This window comes from Cervus canadensis, chromosome 9 (assembly GCF_019320065.1).
Source record: "Cervus canadensis isolate Bull #8, Minnesota chromosome 9, ASM1932006v1, whole genome shotgun sequence".
In the NCBI taxonomy this organism is placed as follows: domain Eukaryota; kingdom Metazoa; phylum Chordata; class Mammalia; order Artiodactyla; family Cervidae; genus Cervus; species Cervus canadensis.
This window is the reverse complement of record NC_057394.1, coordinates 500,172-519,589: the sequence shown is the minus strand read 5'-3', so window position 1 is coordinate 519,589 and position 19,418 is coordinate 500,172. Positions and strand designations below refer to the sequence as shown.

The 19,418-nt window shown below is 61.5% G+C and overlaps 1 protein-coding gene across 6 annotated transcripts; it reads left to right on the top strand.

The window, feature by feature from the left end:
- The first annotated feature begins 1,051 nt into the window (after positions 1–1,051).
- TFDP1 (transcription factor Dp-1) lies at positions 1,052–19,004 on the top strand. Of its 6 annotated transcripts, none has more exons than XM_043477919.1 (12): positions 1,052–1,107; positions 1,961–2,035; positions 8,756–8,822; positions 9,611–9,717; positions 12,398–12,519; positions 13,392–13,557; positions 13,792–13,935; positions 14,255–14,323; positions 14,577–14,728; positions 15,053–15,219; positions 15,887–15,965; positions 17,851–19,004. In XM_043477919.1, exons 2-12 carry the CDS (start codon positions 2,024–2,026, stop codon positions 17,996–17,998), a joined length of 1,233 nt encoding a protein of 410 aa, XP_043333854.1. In that variant the 5' UTR covers positions 1,052–1,107; positions 1,961–2,023; the 3' UTR covers positions 17,999–19,004. The 6 variants fall into 6 exon arrangements, with proteins under 6 accessions (XP_043333854.1, XP_043333855.1, XP_043333850.1 ...); XM_043477920.1 differs by lacking the exon at positions 1,052–1,107 and adding an exon at positions 1,180–1,227; XM_043477915.1 differs by lacking the exon at positions 1,052–1,107 and adding an exon at positions 1,261–1,345.
- Positions 19,005–19,418: the final 414 nt, after the last annotated feature.

Here is a 19,418-nt window from a genome sequence, read left to right as displayed (position 1 = left end):
CGTCCCAGGTGGCGTGTAAGGCGACAGCACCTGAGCGTGCATCCACACTCAAGTCCTCTGTGCCCTATGAACTCTGGACTCGGCCCCCACGCCCCACCTGCTCTGGCCCTGCTGATGGTGAACCGCCGGGGGCAAGTCTCCAGGGCTCAGACTCCACTCGGCCCAGGCCACCTGGCGATGAAGAACAGTCCGGAGGACCTGGAATCTGGGCAGAGGCTGGGCGTGGGCATGGAGACCTTGGGCCGGGCAGGAACAGGTGAGCACCTGGCAGACAGGGCGCTGCGCATGCACACACTGTCTCCTCTGAGCACCCGACCTCCTCTCCTTCCTGTGCACACACGTATGCACCCGCTCAAACACGCCTGTGGGCACAACCCCAGCCTGCCTTTCTCCTCCGAGAGCACACACCGCGTGCTACTCGAGCCCACTCCTCCAAGGGCGCACATCTGCACGGGCATGCGCGCACACACACACACACACACACACACACACACTTGACTCCTGGCCTCCGTGTGCACACTCTTGCATCTATACCCTACCCCTGGCTGTGCACACGTGCAGTGTACATCCATCCCTGGCCCCCGTGTGTATACACACTCATCTGCACACCTTCCACTGTTTCCCAAGTGCCTACGAAATGCATACACACCCCCAGCCCATGGCCCCCCAGGTGCATGCACATCCACACACACCAGGCCTCTGTCCCCCATGTGCACACAGGTGCACATGTCCCAGTTCCTGTCCCCAGGGTGCACACACATGCACGCGCACCCCCATCCCTGTCCCCCGTGTGCGCACACGTGCACACATCCCTGACTCAGCTCCCCCGCGCGCGCACCGCCGCGTCCTGGACCAGGCCCTCCTCTCCATCCCCAGCCGGCGCGCGCACACACGCGGGCACGCGCCGGAGCGGCTCATCTTCTCAGACCGCGGGCCGCCGGGCGGGAGGAGGTGGGGGGAGGGGGGGAGGGGGGGGAGGAGGAGGAGGAGGAGGAGGAGGAGGAGGAGGGAGCCGAAGGCGCGAAAAGGCGCGCAGGCGCGCTGCGGGAGCCGGGCCGCCGCCCACGTCACCGCGCCGCGCACGTCACGCCGCCCGACGCTCGCAGGGTGAGCCCCGCGCCCGGCGCCTCGGCAGGGCAGGGACCCCGGCCGAGCGCCGCCGGGACCGCCGCCCCCCGCCCGCCGCTCGCGGGTGCGCGCCCGCTGCCCGCGCCGCCCGCCCGCCAGGTGCGGCGGGCCGGGGTCCCAAGGGGCGCGCGCCGGGCGCCCAGACCCGCCGCCCCCGCCCCGCGCCGCGTGCGCCGCCCCGGTCCCCGCGCGCAGGGGCCGCCGCCTGGGCGCCCAGGTGACCCCCGGAGGGGGCGCGGGCCGGGGGCCCGGGCGGGGCCTGCGGGCGGCCTCCGGGCGGAGCGGCGCGCGCGTCCCCGCCTGGCGGGGGTCGGGTCGGGGCGGGGCGGGCCCGGGCGCGCGGGGCCGGGGTCCGAGGTCCGGGGCGCGGGCCCCACCTGCCTGCCGACCGCCGGTTCCGGCGCGCGGGGGGCGCTCGCGAGAGGCGGCCGCGGCCTAGTGACAGGCCGGAGGCCGGGGGCCCCGGAAGCCCACCTGTCAGAGTTACCGGTCGGCCGGTGGTCGCGGGTGGGCCGGGGGCGTCCACGGGTAGCGCGTGCGCGCGGGGCCGCTCCGGGTGGGGGCTCGGGCCGCGGTGCCAGGCTGGTCCACGCCGGGTCTTTGTGCGCCTCGGGGAGGCCGGCGGTCAGCCGGGTGGTGGACGCTTCCCTGCCTGAGATGACTTTAAAGTCCCCGGGTGGGGGGCGTTTCTGGGCCGCACCCCCGGGACGGAGTGTGGGCTTGGAGAGGAAGGGACTTCTGCCACTTAGATGGGTGGTGATGCTGAGGGGACGGTAGTGTTGTCAACTTCTCATTTCAGCCTGGCTCATTCCTCCTCTCTCCTTTTTACCAGGAAAACCATTTTTCTTTTCTGGAGGGTGACCATTCCTAGCATCGATTTCACGGATCTGGTAACATGGCAAAAGATGTGAGTATGTGTGTCTGCTTTGTGCTGGACGGATGCTGCCCAGCACTGCGTTCCCGGTCACTCCCCACCTTGTTTCAGAATGACCACACATAAACTGCGGGCGTGTTGGTGTTCAGACCTTTCAAGCAAAGAAACAAAGTAAAGGTGAGGAGGCGGGGACAGCCGGTGGCGCTGGGCGATGCTGGCCTCCGCCTGGGCCGGGCAGGCCTGAGCTGCGGCAGGCTGCGTCTTGAGGCTGGGCACCGCCACGTTCCTTGGTCTCTTGGAGGCTGGTTGACTTGTAAATCAGTCGGGGCTCTGTGGGAGGACACCCTGCCTGCGGAGGCGCTGGGCTGGCGGAGCCTCCCTGAGCACCTGCTTTGTGAGCCTCCTGGGAAGTGAGTTCAGCTTCCAGCCATGGAAGCGCTCAGCACTGGACTTGGCAACTGTTTTTCTCAGAAAAAAATGAAATTTGGTGATAAACAAAATGTGAACAATTCTGCTTTGTTTACATTTGTCACGAAGCCATAGAATATTGTGAGTAAACTTTTTCGTTTTTTGCAAGAAATAGAGGCTGTTCGGCCTCCACGCAAAGCTGCTTTCATGGGCCATGGGGCTCCATCCCAGCCCCGGCAGCATCAGTTAAATTCCCCGAGGCCCCAGCGCTGTCCGTCAGCGTTTCTTGGAACACGCTATTCTGCAAGCGTCAGGGGAGAGAGGCTGCTTGCTTATTTACTCATCAGTTGCACAGAGTTGGAAATACAGCCCAAGGCACAGCCCGAGGCACAGCGTGTCCGTATCTGTGGGGTCAGAATAGCACACTTGGAGTCCTCTCGTGGGGGTGAGCTCGGCATCCCGGGTGACGTGTCTGTGGTGAATGTCATAATCTCTGTGTGCTGTGGGTTGACTTATCACCTGCCTGGCTTGCCTGCCTTGCTGTGTGAACCCCCGAGGGTTCTGACTCCTCCAAGGGGCCTGGGGGGTGTCAGGGCAGATGGCTGTCCCCCCGCCTGGCTGCAGGAGAAGCGCTGCCCAGCGGCCTTGTCCTCGGTCCCTCCTGGAGACGCAGCCTCACGGAGCGCAGGCGGCCCGGTGGTGGGTGGGGCAGGGAGGTGCCTCTGGAGTAGGTGATACCGGCCTGAGAGTGGGGTACAGGTGAGGTGGCCTCGCCTGCGCTGAGCTGAGCCATCCTGTGTGCTGGAGCCAGGTCTCACCCGGGCTGGTGGTCGGCGGATGGCAGCTTGGCTCCTCTCCTGCTGTCTGTGTCTAAGGCGCATGTGACGTTTGAGTCTGGGAAGATGACTCTGCAGCCAGCGTTGACTTAGGTCACGGGGCTTCACTGTGGTCTCGGATGTAAGTCGAAGCTCCTCGAGGTGAAGTGGGTGGGCTGGGACGCCAGGGCACAGGGGCAGAGCTCTGGGGGCTCCGTGGGGGCTGTTGGGGCCTGGGGGGCTGGAGCTGATGCTCGGGGGTCCCAGCGGAAGAGGTTGAGGGTCTGGGGAGGGGTGGCGTTGGGCATCCCCGTGGGGTGGGCAGGTCTCCCCGACTGAGTTCCCCCGGGGAGCTGGAGATGCTCCCCGCCCTGTTCCAGGCATCGGGCTCAGAACCCTGCACCTCCAAACCGCGGGCCCCGAGCGCCGTCTGCCTTGCTCGGGCTGTGGCGTCTGCAGGGGTGGTGGCGGGCAGGGTGGGCCTGAGTCGAGGAAGAAGCGTGCCCTTCCCTGAACCCAGAGGGTGGGGTGGGGGCCGTGCTTGCGCTCTGAGCCGCTACCTGTCCTGGGGCTTCTGTTTCTAGCGCACAGAAAGGTGTAAGTTTCTGTTGTTTAGAGAGAGGTGCGGACCAGACACTGTTGTTCCCGTGATAAGGGACAAAGCCTAATGCCTCAGGGTTTGTTCCCACGTCCCCTTTGAAGAGTGGGCTCGGCGTCATCCTTCACTCCCCGCCCCGTCGTTGCCCCCGGGCCCTCGGCCCTGGTTTGTGGGACTCACCTTGGAGCTTGGGGACTTTCGTGTGCACCTGGGGTATTTCCAGGAATCTTGCAGTGAGACCCCCCAGGTCAGCGAGGCCTGTGGGTGGGAGACTGTGGCATTGGGGGCGCTGTCCAGGGCTGCCTGTTCCCTCCCCCGTGGGAACCTGTTGCCCTGGTGAGTGATCATGTGGTTCATTGGTTTTTGATTTACGGAACTGGGTGTCTGCAGGTTTTATTTTGTGCCTCAGGTCTTGTGACAAGATCCTGATCAGAGGGTTTTCAACGTGCGGGACGCTCCTGGGGTGGAAATGCAGGCATGGATTTCCATCTGACAGTGGAAACTGTCACTATCAGATACATCTTGTACTGAACGCTGTAGTTGTGTGATGTACGGGGGGACGGCATCTGACATGTACTGAGCATGTGCGTGTATGTGTGTGCAGGTGTGTGAGTGTGCAGATAAGTGCTGAGTGTGTACACGTGTGTGCTGAGCATGTCTGCACGTGAGCATGTGTGCACATCAGTGTGTGATAAGAGTACGCACGTGTGATGTGTGTGCTGAGTGCATGTATGTGTGCTGAACCTGTGTACAATATGTGTACATGTGCTGAGCGTGTCACATGTTTGTGCTGGGCATGTGCTGTGTGTACACGTGTGTTGGGTGTGCACACATGTGTGCTAAGAGTGTACACGTGTGCGTACTGGGTGTGTGCGTGTGCACACGTGTGTGCCATGTGTGTACTCAAGCGTGTTGGGTATGTGTGCATGTGTGTATATGTGTGCTGAGCGTGTGTGTGCTTGTGTGCTGATTATATGTGCATGTGATTACTGTGTAACGTGTGTATATGTGTGTGCTCACATGTGTGCTGGGTGTGTGTGCGTGCGTGTGTGTGTGTGCTGAGCGTGTGGTGCCCACGTGCCCCTGCCTGAGCTCTCCCCCGCTCCAGTCAGTGGCCCCATGAGCAACTGGGAGCTCTTGGCCTCTGGAAGACTGTGGTTATAAAGGGCCTGCGTAGTGGCTCTGGTTGTTCTGGAACTGGGCGGAGGGCCGTCGGAGGGCCCACGACAGCCCCTGACTCTCGGGGAAGGAGGGTGCAGGGCCGCCATCCCCTGGGAGGACCCGTCCTCATCCTCGTCCAGTGTCACGCAGGTCCGCGATGAGCAGGGGCGGTTGCTGTGTGGAGTCACAGTCCTGCTTTTGCGCTGATGCTCCAGGACCCTCGCGCACCTCCCTCTCCCTGGGCTGTGGGAGAGCCCGGCTCAGCCCCGAGCTGTCCTGTGGTCGTGGCCGTAGCTGCTCTGTGGTTGCACATGGTGTTCCAAGTTCATGGCACCATTCCTGGATCTACCTGTCAAGGGCAGGAAACCCAAAGAAACTGCGTCGAGCCTGAGCTCCCGAGGTCTGGTTTAGGGAGCTTGTCTGAAAACACACGTCCTACGTGTTGCTTCCCAGTGGCCAGGGCAGCGGGCACCTGCTTGGTCCCCAGGCCTCGCCGGGGCGAGCCAACCGGGCGCTGGGCGGCGGCCCTTATCTTCCCGCCCGAGATCCGAGCGAGAGTGCCCAGCCTGCTCCGCTGAGCAGCGAGGCAGCACTGCTGTGCTTGTTCTTACGACAGGTTTTTGTATTTGAGTTAACTTCTCCACACGAGATAAAATTGGAGAAACTCTGAAATGGTGCGAACAGCAGAAAGTCACGGCTTAGCTACACATGCGGCCCTGGGGTGCCCAGTGTGTCACGCCTGGTGCTGCCTGTGTCCCGGGCTTCGGGCGCTGCTTGGCCCCATCCCTGGGCCGAGGGCGTCCCCAGGGCGCTAGGGGGACCCAGCCTGGCACAGTGCGACCCCGGGGGCTGTTCTCTGCACGCAGTCACCTTGTTAAAGCTGTTCTCTCTGTGGTTGAATGAGTCTCGCTTTTCTCCAGCATAGAGTGAGCGGACGGCTCTTGTTCAGACGCCAGGCCTGGTTTCTGTCTCTGTGGTTTTGTGCTGTTAAGTGGGGCTGGGCTGGGGGCACAGCCCTGGGGTCACTGCCGGCGTGAGGGCCAGGCCTCTGGGGGTGGTGCTGCCCTGGCCCAGGTGGAGCGGGGACTCCCCGCAGCTCCTCTCCTCCGTCAGCCGCCCGCCCGCCGCCGGCGTGTCGGCACCGAGCGCCTGGCGGGAGCGGGCCGCCGTGGTGCCCCGGCCGTGGCCCGTCCAGGCTCTGAGCTGATGCGTGGCGCGTGGTTCTGAGGGTCCAGTTTGAAGCTAGGTCTTCTTTCTCTCAGCCTCTGTCGTTTGAGCTCAGGACTGTCCGTCAGAGTCCTGTTTTCCCAGGATCCAGTTTTAAAGGGGATTCTGGTTTGATGCAGCAAACCCCGTCCATCTGCTGGGCTCGCAAACACAGCACCTCCGACACCCGTGTCCTGGGTCCTGTCTGCCAGGCGTGTGCTGCCCAGGGTGTGGGCTGGGGCTGGGGCTGGGGAGCAGCGCTGGACACACCTCGGGGGGCCTCTGCCTGCAGCCCAGGGGTGGGGGCTGAGCGCCTGGCCTCCCTGCCCCAGAGACAGGAGAGCCAGCCCCTCAGGCCGACCTCCTGGGCCTCCCTGCCCTGGAGATGGGAGAGCCAGCCCCTTAGGCTGACCTCCTGGGCCTCCCTGCCCTGGAGACAGGTGCGGGCGTGCCGGCCCCTCAGGAGTATCCTGCCGCCGACTCGCCACCGGGGCTGGCGACGCGTCCCCTCCTCAGCGGGAAGAGTCATGTGCTGGTTGACGGTGCCGCCCCAGCAGGCTTTTCTGTCTCAGACCTCGGGTTTTCCATTTAGCAAAACTTCCACGAGGAGCAAATGTGAGCTACTTAAACAGTTCAGGGAGTGTTCCTTGTGGCTGTAAATGTGACGGGAGTTGTACGAGTTGGAAAACCCAGGAAAGTGGGAAAAAGCAGTCATCTGCCGGCCTGTGTCTGAGAGGAATTGCTAGGAGCTTGTGTTGTCCGTCTTGGGGTGGACGCGTCACTTGTGAAGGTGTGTTCCCCGCATGTGGGCGCCCCGAGCCGCCTGCCCCGCCCGCTTCATGGCCCTGCGCTGCCGCTGCTCTGGAATCACTCGTTTTTCTACTCATTTTTAGCAGCTGCTTATTTGATCTTTTGGGGAATCATAGGTGGCCAGTTTTGAAAAGTGAGCTAAGATGGGAAATAATAAAAAATGAGACCTTCTCCCTAAGCTCATCTTGCAAAACTGAAGCACGTGTGTGTGCCCCGGGCCCCTGGCGTGGAGCACAAGCCCTTTTCTGGTGAGCAGTTCCGCCCATGTGCTTTTGTTACATAAACTGTGACCCACGATGCCAGCTTTGATTTCTGTAGGGTGGAGAACATTTGAAGACCCTGAATGCGACCTTCTAGATTGTTTGCAGTTTTCCCCAGGCTTTCAAAACCAGATCTAGGCGGCACGAATGGGCGTTCAGAAGTGAAACCATTGAGTGGTGGCCTGAGGCGCCAGGCTCGTGAGAGTCCCGAATGGTGGGCTGACTCGCCACGTCCCCTCTGCTGTGTCCCCCAAGGCCCGGCCACAGCAGAGGGATCTGGTGGTTTCCAGTTAAATCTCACATTGGCACAAATCCACAATAACCCACTCTGGGTCCTCAGCGGAGTAACTGCACATGGACACGCGTGGGCACCTGCACACGTGTGCACTGTGTCTGAGACACGCTTAGACGACTTCCCCAGACGGGCGTGCCGGTCACACCTGCTTCCACCCATTTTAACGCCCCGTTTTCAGCACCAAATTTGATGATAACTTAACCCACAAGCTCGCGCCGCCCATCGGGTGAAGTTTTAAGTTGCTTTCAGTTTTAGTTTGCATCTTTGGTTTGGAGGCTGGATGTGTCTCTCTGTGAACTGAACGTTCCCCCCCACCCCAGCTGTGTCCTCCATCAAGCAGTGGCTTCCTCTTGATTTGCACCCCAGGAATTAAGGACGTTCACGTGACGTTTGTCATCCTTCAGCATGAGGGACAAGGCTAACCCCTGGAGAGCGCGCCTGAGTTCACAGCGGGCGTTGGGCGTTGTGAGCAGGTGGCCTTCAGGTGTCTGCGCACCACCCCCCACCCCGTCCTGGTGCAGCAAGGCTGAGGCGCGTCCGGGTCCGCGCGGCCCCGCGACGCCCAGCCCTGTGCTTGCTGGGCTAGACTTGAGGAGCTGCCAGGGGTCTTCTCTTTATGTTCTCTCATTTGCTTTTCAGAAAGATCAGGGTTCGAGTGAAAATGTCTTGTGCTAAACCAACGGCATTTAAATTGGGCCAGAGCTCTGGGGGTGAGGCCCTGCTTGTGCCGCCGGGGGCCCAGGCGGCAAGGTCGGGGTGCAGCAGGGGGCCCGCCCCGTCGCCCTCTGTGTCCCCTGCCCCCCGGCCCTGGCTGCGGAGCCGGCACACCCGTGGGTGGTGGGCGCGGGCCCTCGAGGGCAGGAGGCTGGGGGCACAGCTGGGGGGACGTGGTCCATCCCCGCATCAGGACCGCCCGCGCGTCCGGTGCTCTGATCGAGCCAGAGCCCTGTGGTCAGGCCAAAGCGCCAGTCTGCTCTCCCAGTGGTCCCCCCGCGGTCCCCCTCGCCGACCTCAGACGGGATTGGTAAAAGGACGTGCAGTTCGGTGATAAGAGCAGTACTGCGTTGTCCCAAGGGTCGAGCTTAAAGGCAGAAACAGTCATTTTCACGCGGGTGACATAGCTGATCATGGCGGGTGACCCCGCGCCCCCGGCCGGCAGCTCAGCCCCGACGCCGCCTCACTGTGTTGTTGTCCCCGCAGGCCGGTCTAATTGAAGCCAACGGGGAACTCAAGGTCTTCATAGACCAGAACCTCAGTCCTGGGAAAGGTAAGGGCGCCCGTGCATCTGTGTCCCCGACGCCCCGGGGGTCTGGGCCGAGCATCTGCCTGGCTTGTAAGTCGCGTGCTGTTTGCAGAGAGCCAGGGGAAGTGGAAGCGAGCGAGGACGTGAGCACAGCACGGGGCACGCGCTTTCCTCCCGCCCCGGGCAGCCCTGCGTACCCTGCCGGGACCCCCTTGAATGCGGGCGCCGGGACCCCCGGCACGTGAGGGCAGCGGGGGCTCTGCGTGGACGCGTGCCCACCGTTGTGTCCTCGGAGCCGGAAAGTGTCTGTCCCCTTGGCTCTGTGTCCGGGTGTCCGAGTGTGGGGGGCAGTGTCCTCGGGGTCGCTCCTCCTGGGCAGGAACGTGCTGCTGCAGGTGGAGCAGCCTGCGAGTCTGCGCGCACCTGCAGACGCGTGGGGAGGTGTCCGGCTGCACTCAGTTCTGACTGACGTTCTCTGAGAGTCAGAGCTGTGAGCGCCGGGTCCTGTCGTCCCCCCAGAACATTTTGTTAGCAGGGCAGGCAGCTCACGGGGTTTGGGCAGGTTGGGGGCAGCCTGGGTGCAGCGGAGCCCTGAGCCCTGCATGTGAGGGCCTGGTGTGCCCTGGGGCTGGTGGTCAGGAGAGGGCGGTGTGGGCACAGCCCCCAGGTTTGGGAGTCAGGCTCAGCCGAGGTGCCTGCAGCCCCCCATGGGTCTGACATGGTCCAGGGCAGGAGGCCCGCCCGAGCGGCGGTCAGCCTGGTGCCTTGAGCCCTGGCACAGGGCCGCTGCGAGGTCGCCCCTTGCGTTGCAGGCGTGGTGTCCTTGGTTGCCGTCCACCCCTCCGCAGTGAACTCTCTCGGGAAGCAGCTCCTGCCAAAGACCTTTGGACAGTCCAACGTCAACATCGCTCAGCAAGTGGTAAGGCCGGGAGGCTCGCCATCCAAGGCCCGTGGTCTCCAGGGCATGGAGCCAGTGCCGGGCACCCCCCTGGCTCACGGCTGCCTGCCCGCGGCTTCCCGGCCACTCCTGCCTCTGCCCTCATGGGGTCTGCTGGGGCGGTGCGTGCACTTCGGTGGAGTGGGCTGAGTGGGTGGGCTGGTACCCTCTGTGGCTGGGGCTTGCTGCCTGCCCAGGACTCGACTCTGGTGTCTGGGCCGACCTCTCGTGGGCTCGGGGCTCTGCGGATGCGGCCCACAACTCCCTCGACTTCCCTGGCTGACGGGAGGGGTCAGACTCCCAGGGCTTTGCCCAGCGCCCCCCGAGGAGCCCCCACCAGCTTCTGCCTGCGGGCTGGGCAGCCTCTCCCTGAGGTGACCTGTGGCCGTGAGGGGCGGGGCATTCATGGCCCACCCACGCCCCTGGCCCAGCCCCTGGCGCTCAGCCCCGTCATGTCGGTGACCACATTGCCTCAGCAGCTTTGCTGCGACGCTCCAAGTCCGTAGTACGCGGAGGCCTGGGCCTTCCTGGAACATCACAGATACTCAATAAATGTCTTTCTGATGGAAGTTATAATTCATATTATTTTATTTTATAGGCACTGTGTGTTGTGTCCTAGCAGAGTCACGGCTGAGCGTAGCTCGGTGAGCGTAGGCACGGTTCTGTTGTTTCCAGTTTAAATAGCAGGGAGCCGGAGTTACACGGAGATTTCTGTCGGTGCCCTCCCAACCTTCAGCTCCTCAGCGGACTCTCCCCCACGGCTTCCCAGAGCCAGCTCAGGGCCGAGCTAGTCAGGCGGTGCCTTCTTCCCCGCGTCCTGGTGCCTCTCCGGCTGCGCAGACAGAGGCTGTGCGCAGAGAGCTGGGGGTTCTCACCAGAGGTCGGTCGGCGGAGAGCAGTGGAAATCGGGGCATGAGGGCAGAATGAGCACCACGGGGTCCTCTGTGAGGCTGAGGTGCCGCCCGCAGGCATGGGGTGCCCTGCCCACCCCCGTGTTCCGCAGTGTCCAGGACGGCCACCTTCATGGGGTGCCCTGCCCATCCCCGTATCCCGCGGCATCCAGGACGGCCACCTTCATGGGGTGCCCTGCCCACGTCTCATGGCGTCCAAGACGGCCACCTTCATGGGGTGCCCTGCCCACCCCATGTCCCGCGGTGTCCAGGACGGCCACCTTCACGGGGTGCCCTGCCCACCCCCGTATCCCGTGGCATCCAGGATGGCCACCTTCACGGGGTGCCCTGCCCACCCCCGTGTCCCGCGGCGTCCAGGACGGCCACCTTCACGGGATGCCCTGCCCACCCCCGTGTCCCGCGGTGTCCAGGACGGCCACCTTCATGGGGTGCCCTGCCCACCCCCGTGTCCCATGGCATCCAGGACGGCCACCTTCACAGGGTGCCCTGCCCACCCCCGTATCCTGCGGCGTCCAGGACGGCCGCCTTGTGCGTGGGCAGCTGGTGGGCGCCTGTCCTGCCCACAGAGCAGCTGTGGCTGAGGGGGGTGTTCTCCAGGCGGGTGGAGAGCGGGCGCTGTCGGGGGTGCAGGGACCGAGGTGGGGGGTCGGCAGCAGCCTGGCTGTGGGCGGGGCTGCCGTCCGGAGCCTGTTCTGAGCACTGGAAGGACAGCTCTCGAGGGGATGAGCCGGGACCCAGGGCCCCCTCAGCACTCACTTGCAAGGCCTCAGCTCTGGGGATTCGCGCCTTCCACCCTGGTTCGCTTTCTGGAACACATGTGCCGTTTGATCACTTTCTAGAACACTCGCTGTTTGATTTCATTTCTCTTGAATGAGAGTGAAATACTGATGATGCTTTGATCGCTGGGAACATGGATTAAGAGACTGGAATTCAGCTGAGCTGTTTTCCTTTCCGTGGTTTGTGGATCGTTGATATTCATAGGTGACCTGGGCTTAGGGATAATTTGCAAAGTGCCAGGTCAGCTGTGTCAGGGCTGCGGCAGGTAGCCCTTATCCTGCTAAGCAGTGGACTAGTGGGAGCATCCAGCTTAAAATAGCACAGCCGTGGCCCGCTCCCCACCCCCAGTGCTGGGGGCCCGGGGCTCCCGTGCCGGTCACCGGGAAGCGCTGCTTCCACGTGGTTTCCGGGCTCAGGCACGAGTCTCTGGGAAGCTGAGCTCCTGCTCGGCTGGACGAGGCAGTGTGCACGTCCCCGTGAACATGGGACTGGAGCCCCGAGCACGTGGGGCCACGGGTCAGGGCTTCCGGGCGGGTGTCTGTGCACGAGCTGTGGGTGCCCGCCTCCGCCCCGGTGGCACTGCCCCCTGCCCCCGCCCTGCGTTGGCTGGGGTGCCCAGGGCTCCCTGCATGGGTGGGCGAGCAGTGGGGTGACCGCAGTGAGCCCCGCTAGCCCTGGGTTCCTTTCCTTTCTGTCTCTGGGGCTCATTGCTGCCCCAGTGGAGCAGAGTCTCATCTCTGTCCGGGTCACGGGGGAAGGGAGTAAAAGTGGAGCGTGCGGGTCTTTCGGGGTCATCTCCAGCCGCCATGTGCAGCAGGTGTGTGACGGCAGCCGGGGCTCCGGGGTCTCTCAGGACCCTCCTCCAGCCTCTGCTTAATGACCTCAGCGGTGGCCGTAGGTAACAGGAAGTGACGAGGCACAGCGTCGTGCGTGGGAGATTCTGACTGTTGTGAATTTGTCTCTTTTGACTGTAGGTAATTGGTACGCCTCAGAGACCTGCAGCGCCAAACACTATCGTGGTGGGAAGCCCACACACCCCTAACACTCACTTTGTCTCCCAGAACCAGCCTTCAGACCCCTCACCTTGGTCTGCCGGGTGAGCACTTGCCGAGAACTCCCCCCACCCAGCCTCTGCGTGCGCGTGGGCACTGGTGCGGCGGAGGAGCGGGCAGTGGCCCCATGTGGCCTCGAGAGGCCAGGCCGCGGGCAGCCGCCCTGAGTTCTGGGGGTGGTGGCTCCACGGAGGGGGTGGGCTCTGGCTTCTACACGCATTGTCTGTGCTGGAGAGTACCGTTTGTGGGACCCCAGGAAACGGGCGGGCCTTCCAACCTCTCCCCCTGCTGCTAAACGTTGCCGTGGGCAGCCCCATGCCGCGGTCACACTGTTGCCTTGATCCTTTCCTCCAAAGGCAAAGTAACGTGAAACAGTTTTACTCAGAGGTCAGCTGTGCGACTCTCCTTAAAGACAAAAAGCTATTGTTGTAAAGCAACAATCATCAGTCCCTGAAACACCTCGGTGGGGAACCTGGCCGGCCCTTCCCCTGACGTGCCTACTCAGCAGGTCAGGTGCTGGGTCTCCCTCCCGGCTGCCACGGGGCCTCGTCTCAGCCAGGCCGCATTTGCCCCAAATTCTGAAATTTGCAGTAAAATTTCCGTAGCTCTTTATGTCCGATGATGTTTTCTTAAGAAGCACCGTTTAGCATCTGGACACCCGTCCGACTTGTCCCAGGTCCTGCTCTGCTTTTCCCTAGAGTTGGAGAGACACGTGTGGGGCCCGGTCATGTGGAAGTTTGTCCTGCGGCCTTTAAAGGAGGGGGGTCCCTGTACGGGGGACAGAGCCAGGCTCCCACCCCTCTGTTGGGCATGGCCTGTGGGGGCCCCTGGCGGCACGAGCCGGCCCCCAGACACGGGTGTGGATGCGGCCCGCGCTGCGAGCTGAGGCCGCGGCCGCTCTGTGCTGTGCCTGCAGGAAGCGTAACCGGAAAGGCGAGAAGAACGGGAAGGGGCTGCGGCACTTCTCCATGAAGGTGTGTGAGAAGGTGCAGCGCAAGGGGACCACGTCCTACAACGAGGTGGCCGACGAGCTGGTGGCCGAGTTCAGCGCGGCCGACAGCCACATCCTGCCCAGCGAGTCGGTGAGTGCGCCAGGCAGGCCGCCCCCCGCGGGTGCAGAGGAGGCCCCGGAACCCTTAGGAGGGGCGTTTCCTGACCCGCGGGTGCCGCCATGCTGTTGCATCCCCGCGGCATCCGCTCGCTCCCGTGGGCCCTGTGGGGGCCGCCCTGGGCGGGGGGGCAGCATGTGGCCTCAGGTATGTCCAGGGTCCCTGCACGTGGTCCTGGGCCGTCTGGAAACCCCATGTCTCTGCCAGGCCTACGACCAGAAGAACATCCGGCGGCGCGTGTACGACGCGCTGAACGTGCTCATGGCGATGAACATCATCTCCAAGGAGAAGAAGGAGATCAAGTGGATTGGCCTGCCCACGAACTCCGCCCAGGAGTGCCAGAGCCTGGAGGTAGCCGGCCGCCGCGCTGGGGCGCCGAGCGGGCCCTGGGGCGCTGGTGGTGACCTGGGGTGGGTACACGCTGCGTCGTGGCCTGTGGGGGCTCTAAAGAACGTCGTATCCACGCCCAGAGGAGGGGGAGCCGGGCGGAGGCGGCATGGTCCTGAGACAGAGGAGTCGCCGCGCGCCTGGCAGCAGCTGCCTCGTCTGGGCCCCTGTACCCCGTCAGGCTCAGGGCTCATGTCTTTGGTGACTGAGTGTTGTCTTGGATTTTAAAATATGTTTCAGAAATGAACCGTGATGGTTTTGTTTTGGTGTTTGGTCTTTGAAGGTGGAGAGACAGAGAAGACTGGAAAGAATAAAACAGAAACAGTCGCAGCTTCAAGAGCTTATCCTGCAGGTATGGGCTCCTGCTGGGAGGCTGCTGGGTGCTGCAGGCACCCACCGCGAGCCCGTGGTCTGTCCCCCGGGCTTTTGGTTCTGGGTGTATTTTCTCTGGCCGGTGGCTCCCTGGGTAGCCACTCTGACCTCTCGGGGGGCCAGTCTTCTTGGTGTTGGCTGGGGCCGGGCAGGGCTGTCTCATATGCCCAGGGAGAGACTAGCTGTTGGGTGGCTGTGGGTATGAGCGTGTGCCAATTGTGCGTCTTTTTTAGCAAATTGCCTTCAAGAACCTGGTGCAGAGGAACCGCCAGGTGGAGCAGCAGGCCAGCCGGCCGCCCCCGCCCAACTCGGTCATCCACCTGCCTTTCATCATCGTCAACACCAGCAAGAAGACAGTGATCGACTGCAGCATCTCCAACGACAAGTAGGCTGCGTGGGCGGGGCCTGCCCGGCGAGGTGGGCGGGGCCTGCCCGATCGCGCTGCCTGTCTGACAGGTCGCCAGGCGCGGCTCCCAGGGATTTCACTGGCGGGTTTCCTCCTCCACTGCCTGTGCGGACCCTTGGAAAGGAGGGCGGTGGGGCCTGTGAGGATTGCTGTCAGGACGGCAGGCAGCACTGTCCCAGGGGCGTCGCTGCGGCCGATCAGTGGGTTGTGTGTCGGGAAAGGTTTGGGGGCTCGGGGCCCCAAGCCAGGCATCGCGCTCCGTGCTGGAGACAGTGCTTTTCTGACGGCGACCGTCGCCTCCAGGTTTGAGTACCTGTTCAATTTCGACAACACGTTTGAGATCCACGACGACATCGAGGTGTTGAAGCGCATGGGCATGGCCTGCGGTCTGGAGTCCGGGAGCTGCTCCCCCGAGGACCTGAGGGTGGCCAGGAGCTTGGTGCCGAAGGCGCTGGAGCCCTATGTGACCGGTCAGTGGGCTGGGGGGCGCCCGCCCGCTGGGGAAGCAGAAGCAAGGGGGGTGGGGGCTGAGGGGGCGCAGGGTGCGGCAGGTGCCTGTAGGGTCCTCGGCTGAGCCAGGGGTCCCGGTGTCTGTCCTGCTGCCCCTGGCCAAGCTGGGGGTTCTGGCCAGCGTGGGGCACTCTGGTGAGAGGAGAGGCCGTCCTGTGCCCATCTGGTGTGGGTTCCCCCGTGAGCCTGCGTTGGGTTGGCCTGGGGGCTCCCGAACCCTGCAGGATGTCCGTGAAGCGGCTTCTGCCTGCCGACCCCCCGACGCCAGCAGCTGCCCCACTGACTCCAGCTGCCCACCTGTTGTTGGCGAAGTGGTCATGCCGGGAGGAGGGGCGGGGATCACATTCGGGAGGAGGGGCGGAGGTCACGCTGGGAGGGGCGGGGGACCCCGGGAGGAGGGGTGGGGGTGGGGTCACGCCAGGCAGAGGGGCGGAAGGGCCAGGGAGCCTCCTTGGCCCACCCGTATCCTGGAGGCCATCTCCCTTCCTGGCCCTGCAGTGCAGTCATGGGCTTCCCTCTGGCGGGGGCACCGGGGCAGAGCGGCCTGGAGCCATCGGGCCCTGTTTCAGCCCGAGTCCTGTGCCCCTCTGCTTCCTGACGTTTGCGTCGTTTTCTTCCTCTTTCCAGAAATGGCTCAGGGATCCCTCGGTGGTGTCTTTGTCGCATCAGCGGTGTCGACCTCTAATGGCACGAGGCTGTCTGCCAGGTAACTGCGCCCCTGGGAGCCGCGTGCCTACCCTCCCTGGTGGGAGGCCCGGGTCTAGTGTGAGCGGCCTCCGTCCTGCTTGGAGCGGGGCTCCCTGCGCAGTGGACATCCCAGGGTCCCAGGGTCGCTGGAGCTGCTCCTCTGGGCAGAGAAGCTGTTTCTCCTGATGAGTTTTTTTCCCCTAATGATCAGTAACGGTACATGGGTTTTATTTTTATTGAAGTAACTCAGTGCAGTGGCGGCAAAACCAGCTGAACCGCGTGGCTGGTAGCCTGAGTGACAGGCTGTTTCTCCATCTATTTTTTTTCCCTTTTCTTTTCAACACACTTGAAGTCACAATGTACGTGTAGTATTGTTCCTTGCTTTTTCTTATTTTACCGTTTATTGCGTGCATTCCTCTGCGTGTTGAAGGAACTTTTATCATTTCAGTCAAAGTGTGTTTGAGCCGTGACCTCACAGGCCCCCGGAGCAGGGCCGGTTCAGGCCTCGGCGTTTCTCCTGGTTTTTTAGAGATAAATGTAAGGTGATTTCAGTGTGAGTATGGACAGAACAGTGGTCTTACGTAGTATCATGTTGTGCCTTACACATGTTTATATCAGTCCTGAACATTAAAGAATGTCTGGTTTCTCATACACATGAAGTCAAAAGCGTGTAGGTCCAACAAAACCGGATTGGCTAGTAAACCCTGTGTGCATCTGCCTCGGAGGCTCCGTGGCCACGGTGCTGTGTGGCCTTTGCATGACCCCAGCTCAGCCTCAGTGCGGCCCAGGGGAGGGGCGGGCTCCCCGTGAGGGTCCCAGCTCCCAGCCTCTCTGGGGTGCCTGCACCTGGTTGCGTTTTGACAGAGGTTGGTTTGGTTTTAAATTCTGAGTCTGCCACTGTGCATGGCCCAGTCTGTAAAATCTGAACACTGGTTATTCTGAGAGGTGGAATTTGGGTATTTTCTAAACTTTCCTTTTAAAGGAATTTTTTCTCTTAATGAACTTTTGGGCTCTTGTCAGTGTTTTTAACATGATGAAAGCCATTTAACAAAATGAAATACCATTTCAGAAGAAAAACTGACCCTGGGGCCTGATTACTGAGCCACCCTCTCTGGTCGTGCGTTCAGGGGGTTCCTGGCTGCAGGCAGCCACAGCTTCAGCCTGTGTTTTTCGCTCTTTCCGACATGATTGCCAGATGGGGGTTTCCCAGATGTGGGGTTACTTTGTCAGAGAGCATGATACGTCCTAGGTTTTGTTGGGCAGCATCAGTGCTGCTGCTGCTAAGTCACTTCAGTCGTGTCTGACTCTGTGCGACCCCACAGACGGCAGCTCACCAGGCTCCCCCGTCCCTGGGATTCTCCAGGCAAGAACACTGGAGTGGGTTGCCATTTCCTTCTCCAGTGCATAAAAGTGAAAAGGGAAAGTGAAGTCGCTCAGTCGTGTCTGACTCCTAGGGACCCCATGGACTGCAGCCTCCCAGGCTCTTCCGTCCATGGGATTCTCCAGGCAAGAGTACTGGAGTGGGGTGCCATTGCCTCTCTCCAGGGCAGCATCAGTAAACACCAGTAGAAGGTATTAAGACACACGTGTGTGGTTTTCTCTTAAAAGGAAAACATGCTGAGTGTTGGAAAACTGTGTGCACACCTGTGAATGCACACACGCGCATCACACGTCCCACTCCTTTCCTCCCCCGGAGGTCATGGCGGTCCTGATGGGGGCTTCGGAGGAGGGTCTTGGGGTCTCGGTTGGTGCACCGGGGCTTCTGTTCCTGCCGCGGTGAGAAACAGGAGCCCGCCCACGCCGCTCGCCCCGTCATGCTGCGTGAGGGTGATGGTGAGCTCAGCCTGGGAGAGGCGGGTTCCGTGCCGCTGGGTGTGCGGCCCCTGACGCCCCTGTCCTTGCAGCGACCTGGCCAACGGCGCAGACGGGGCGCTGGCCACGAGCTCCAGCGGGTCGCAGTATAGTGGGTCCCGGGTGGAGACGCCGGTGTCGTGCGTCGGCGAGGACGATGAGGACGATGAGGACTTCAACGAGAACGAAGAGGAGGACTGAGCCGGCCGCCCACGGCCAGCAGTGCGCGCCGGGGAGAGACCTCCGTCCTGCCGTCCTCCTCCCGGAAGAGCTTGGCGACCCCCGGGCTCAGGGCGCTTCTGACAAGCCACTGGCTGTGCTCCGGGGGGTCCCGACAAGCCGCCTGTGTTTGACACCGACGCACGACCTCTACTCTTTCGGATTTTGTGTTTTCGTTTGCTGTTTTTTAAGTTTGGAGTTCATTTCGCCCCCTCACAGTTTGCTGAGTTTGCTGGAGAAGTTGCGCGGCCTCCATGCCGCGCGGCGGGCCCAGCGCAGCGCCCCGGGGGCACTGTGGGCCCGGCAGACGCCCGGCTCTGCTTCTTGACGTTTTATTATGACTTTGTCTCCCTTAAATTATATTGACTGCGTGACTCCATCTGGTTTACACTTTGGTTTTGCTCTGTGTTGCAGCAAATGGATTGCAAGGTCCCTTTTTGTTTTTGTTTGTTTTGTTTGGTAAAAGTTTACTGCCATGCTGGTGCAGCTATGGAAACTGAAGCTTGGAAGGGTTTATTGCTTATGGTAAAATTTGCCTGATTTCTTACAGGCAGCGTTTGGAAACTTTTTATTATATAGTTGTTTACATACTTATAAGTCTATCATTTAAAGACATGTACTGAAACAAATGTTGTATTTGTTTCGTAAGCATCTTCCTGTAATCTATTATAAAGTTGAAATTAAATATAGAGAATGTTTTAACAGTTTTTTAACTCAAAATTTGTCAATCATTTTTAATAGTTCTTTTTTTATAAAAAGAAAAAAGAATTTCAGGACAGGCAGTAGTCTCTTTTAAAATTTATTCACCAAGAACCATTAACTGCACAGTTGCTATTAGCTGCCTGTTCTAAAATAATAGTCTTTTTATTGGAACACAAATAAACTTTTCTGTAATATTTTGTGGAATAAAGAGACTTTAATTGTTTGACTTGTTTAACTTGGCACTGTTAGTTTTTATTAATAAAGTGCGCATGGGCATTTTAAACAAGCCGTGTGTCCCTGTGATTTGGGATGCTCTCTGGAGCTCACCACCACCAGGCCCTTTTCTGCAGGGAGGAGTGGGTGCCGGCCCTGTGGTAGATATAGGACCCGCCGTGCGCGGCCCCGGCCCGCCCTGCGGTAGGTATAGGACCCGCCAGGGCCCCAGGCGCGGGCAGGGAAGGTGGTCCTGCAGACACGGCTGACGTGGCGCCTTCTCTCTGCAGCTGGCGGCGGGGAGAGCGTCTGCTCCCTGTCTTGTTTTTGGAAGAACCATACTCATCACCTTGGGGCTTCCCAGGAGGCTCAGTGGGAAAGAATCTGCCTTCAATGCAGGAGACATGGGTGTCAGGAAGATCCCCTGGAGGATGAAATGGCAACCCACTCCAGTATTCTTGCCTGGAGAATTCCGTGGACAGAGGAG

Bases quoted from the DNA above. Each gene is read 5' to 3' on its own strand.
- TFDP1 (XM_043477919.1), top strand. The intron at 8,823-9,610 runs GTAAGGGCGCCC...CTTGCGTTGCAG, and splicing joins GAACCTCAGTCCTGGGAAAG to GCGTGGTGTCCTTGGTTGCC. The intron at 13,558-13,791 runs GTGAGTGCGCCA...TGTCTCTGCCAG, and splicing joins ACATCCTGCCCAGCGAGTCG to GCCTACGACCAGAAGAACAT.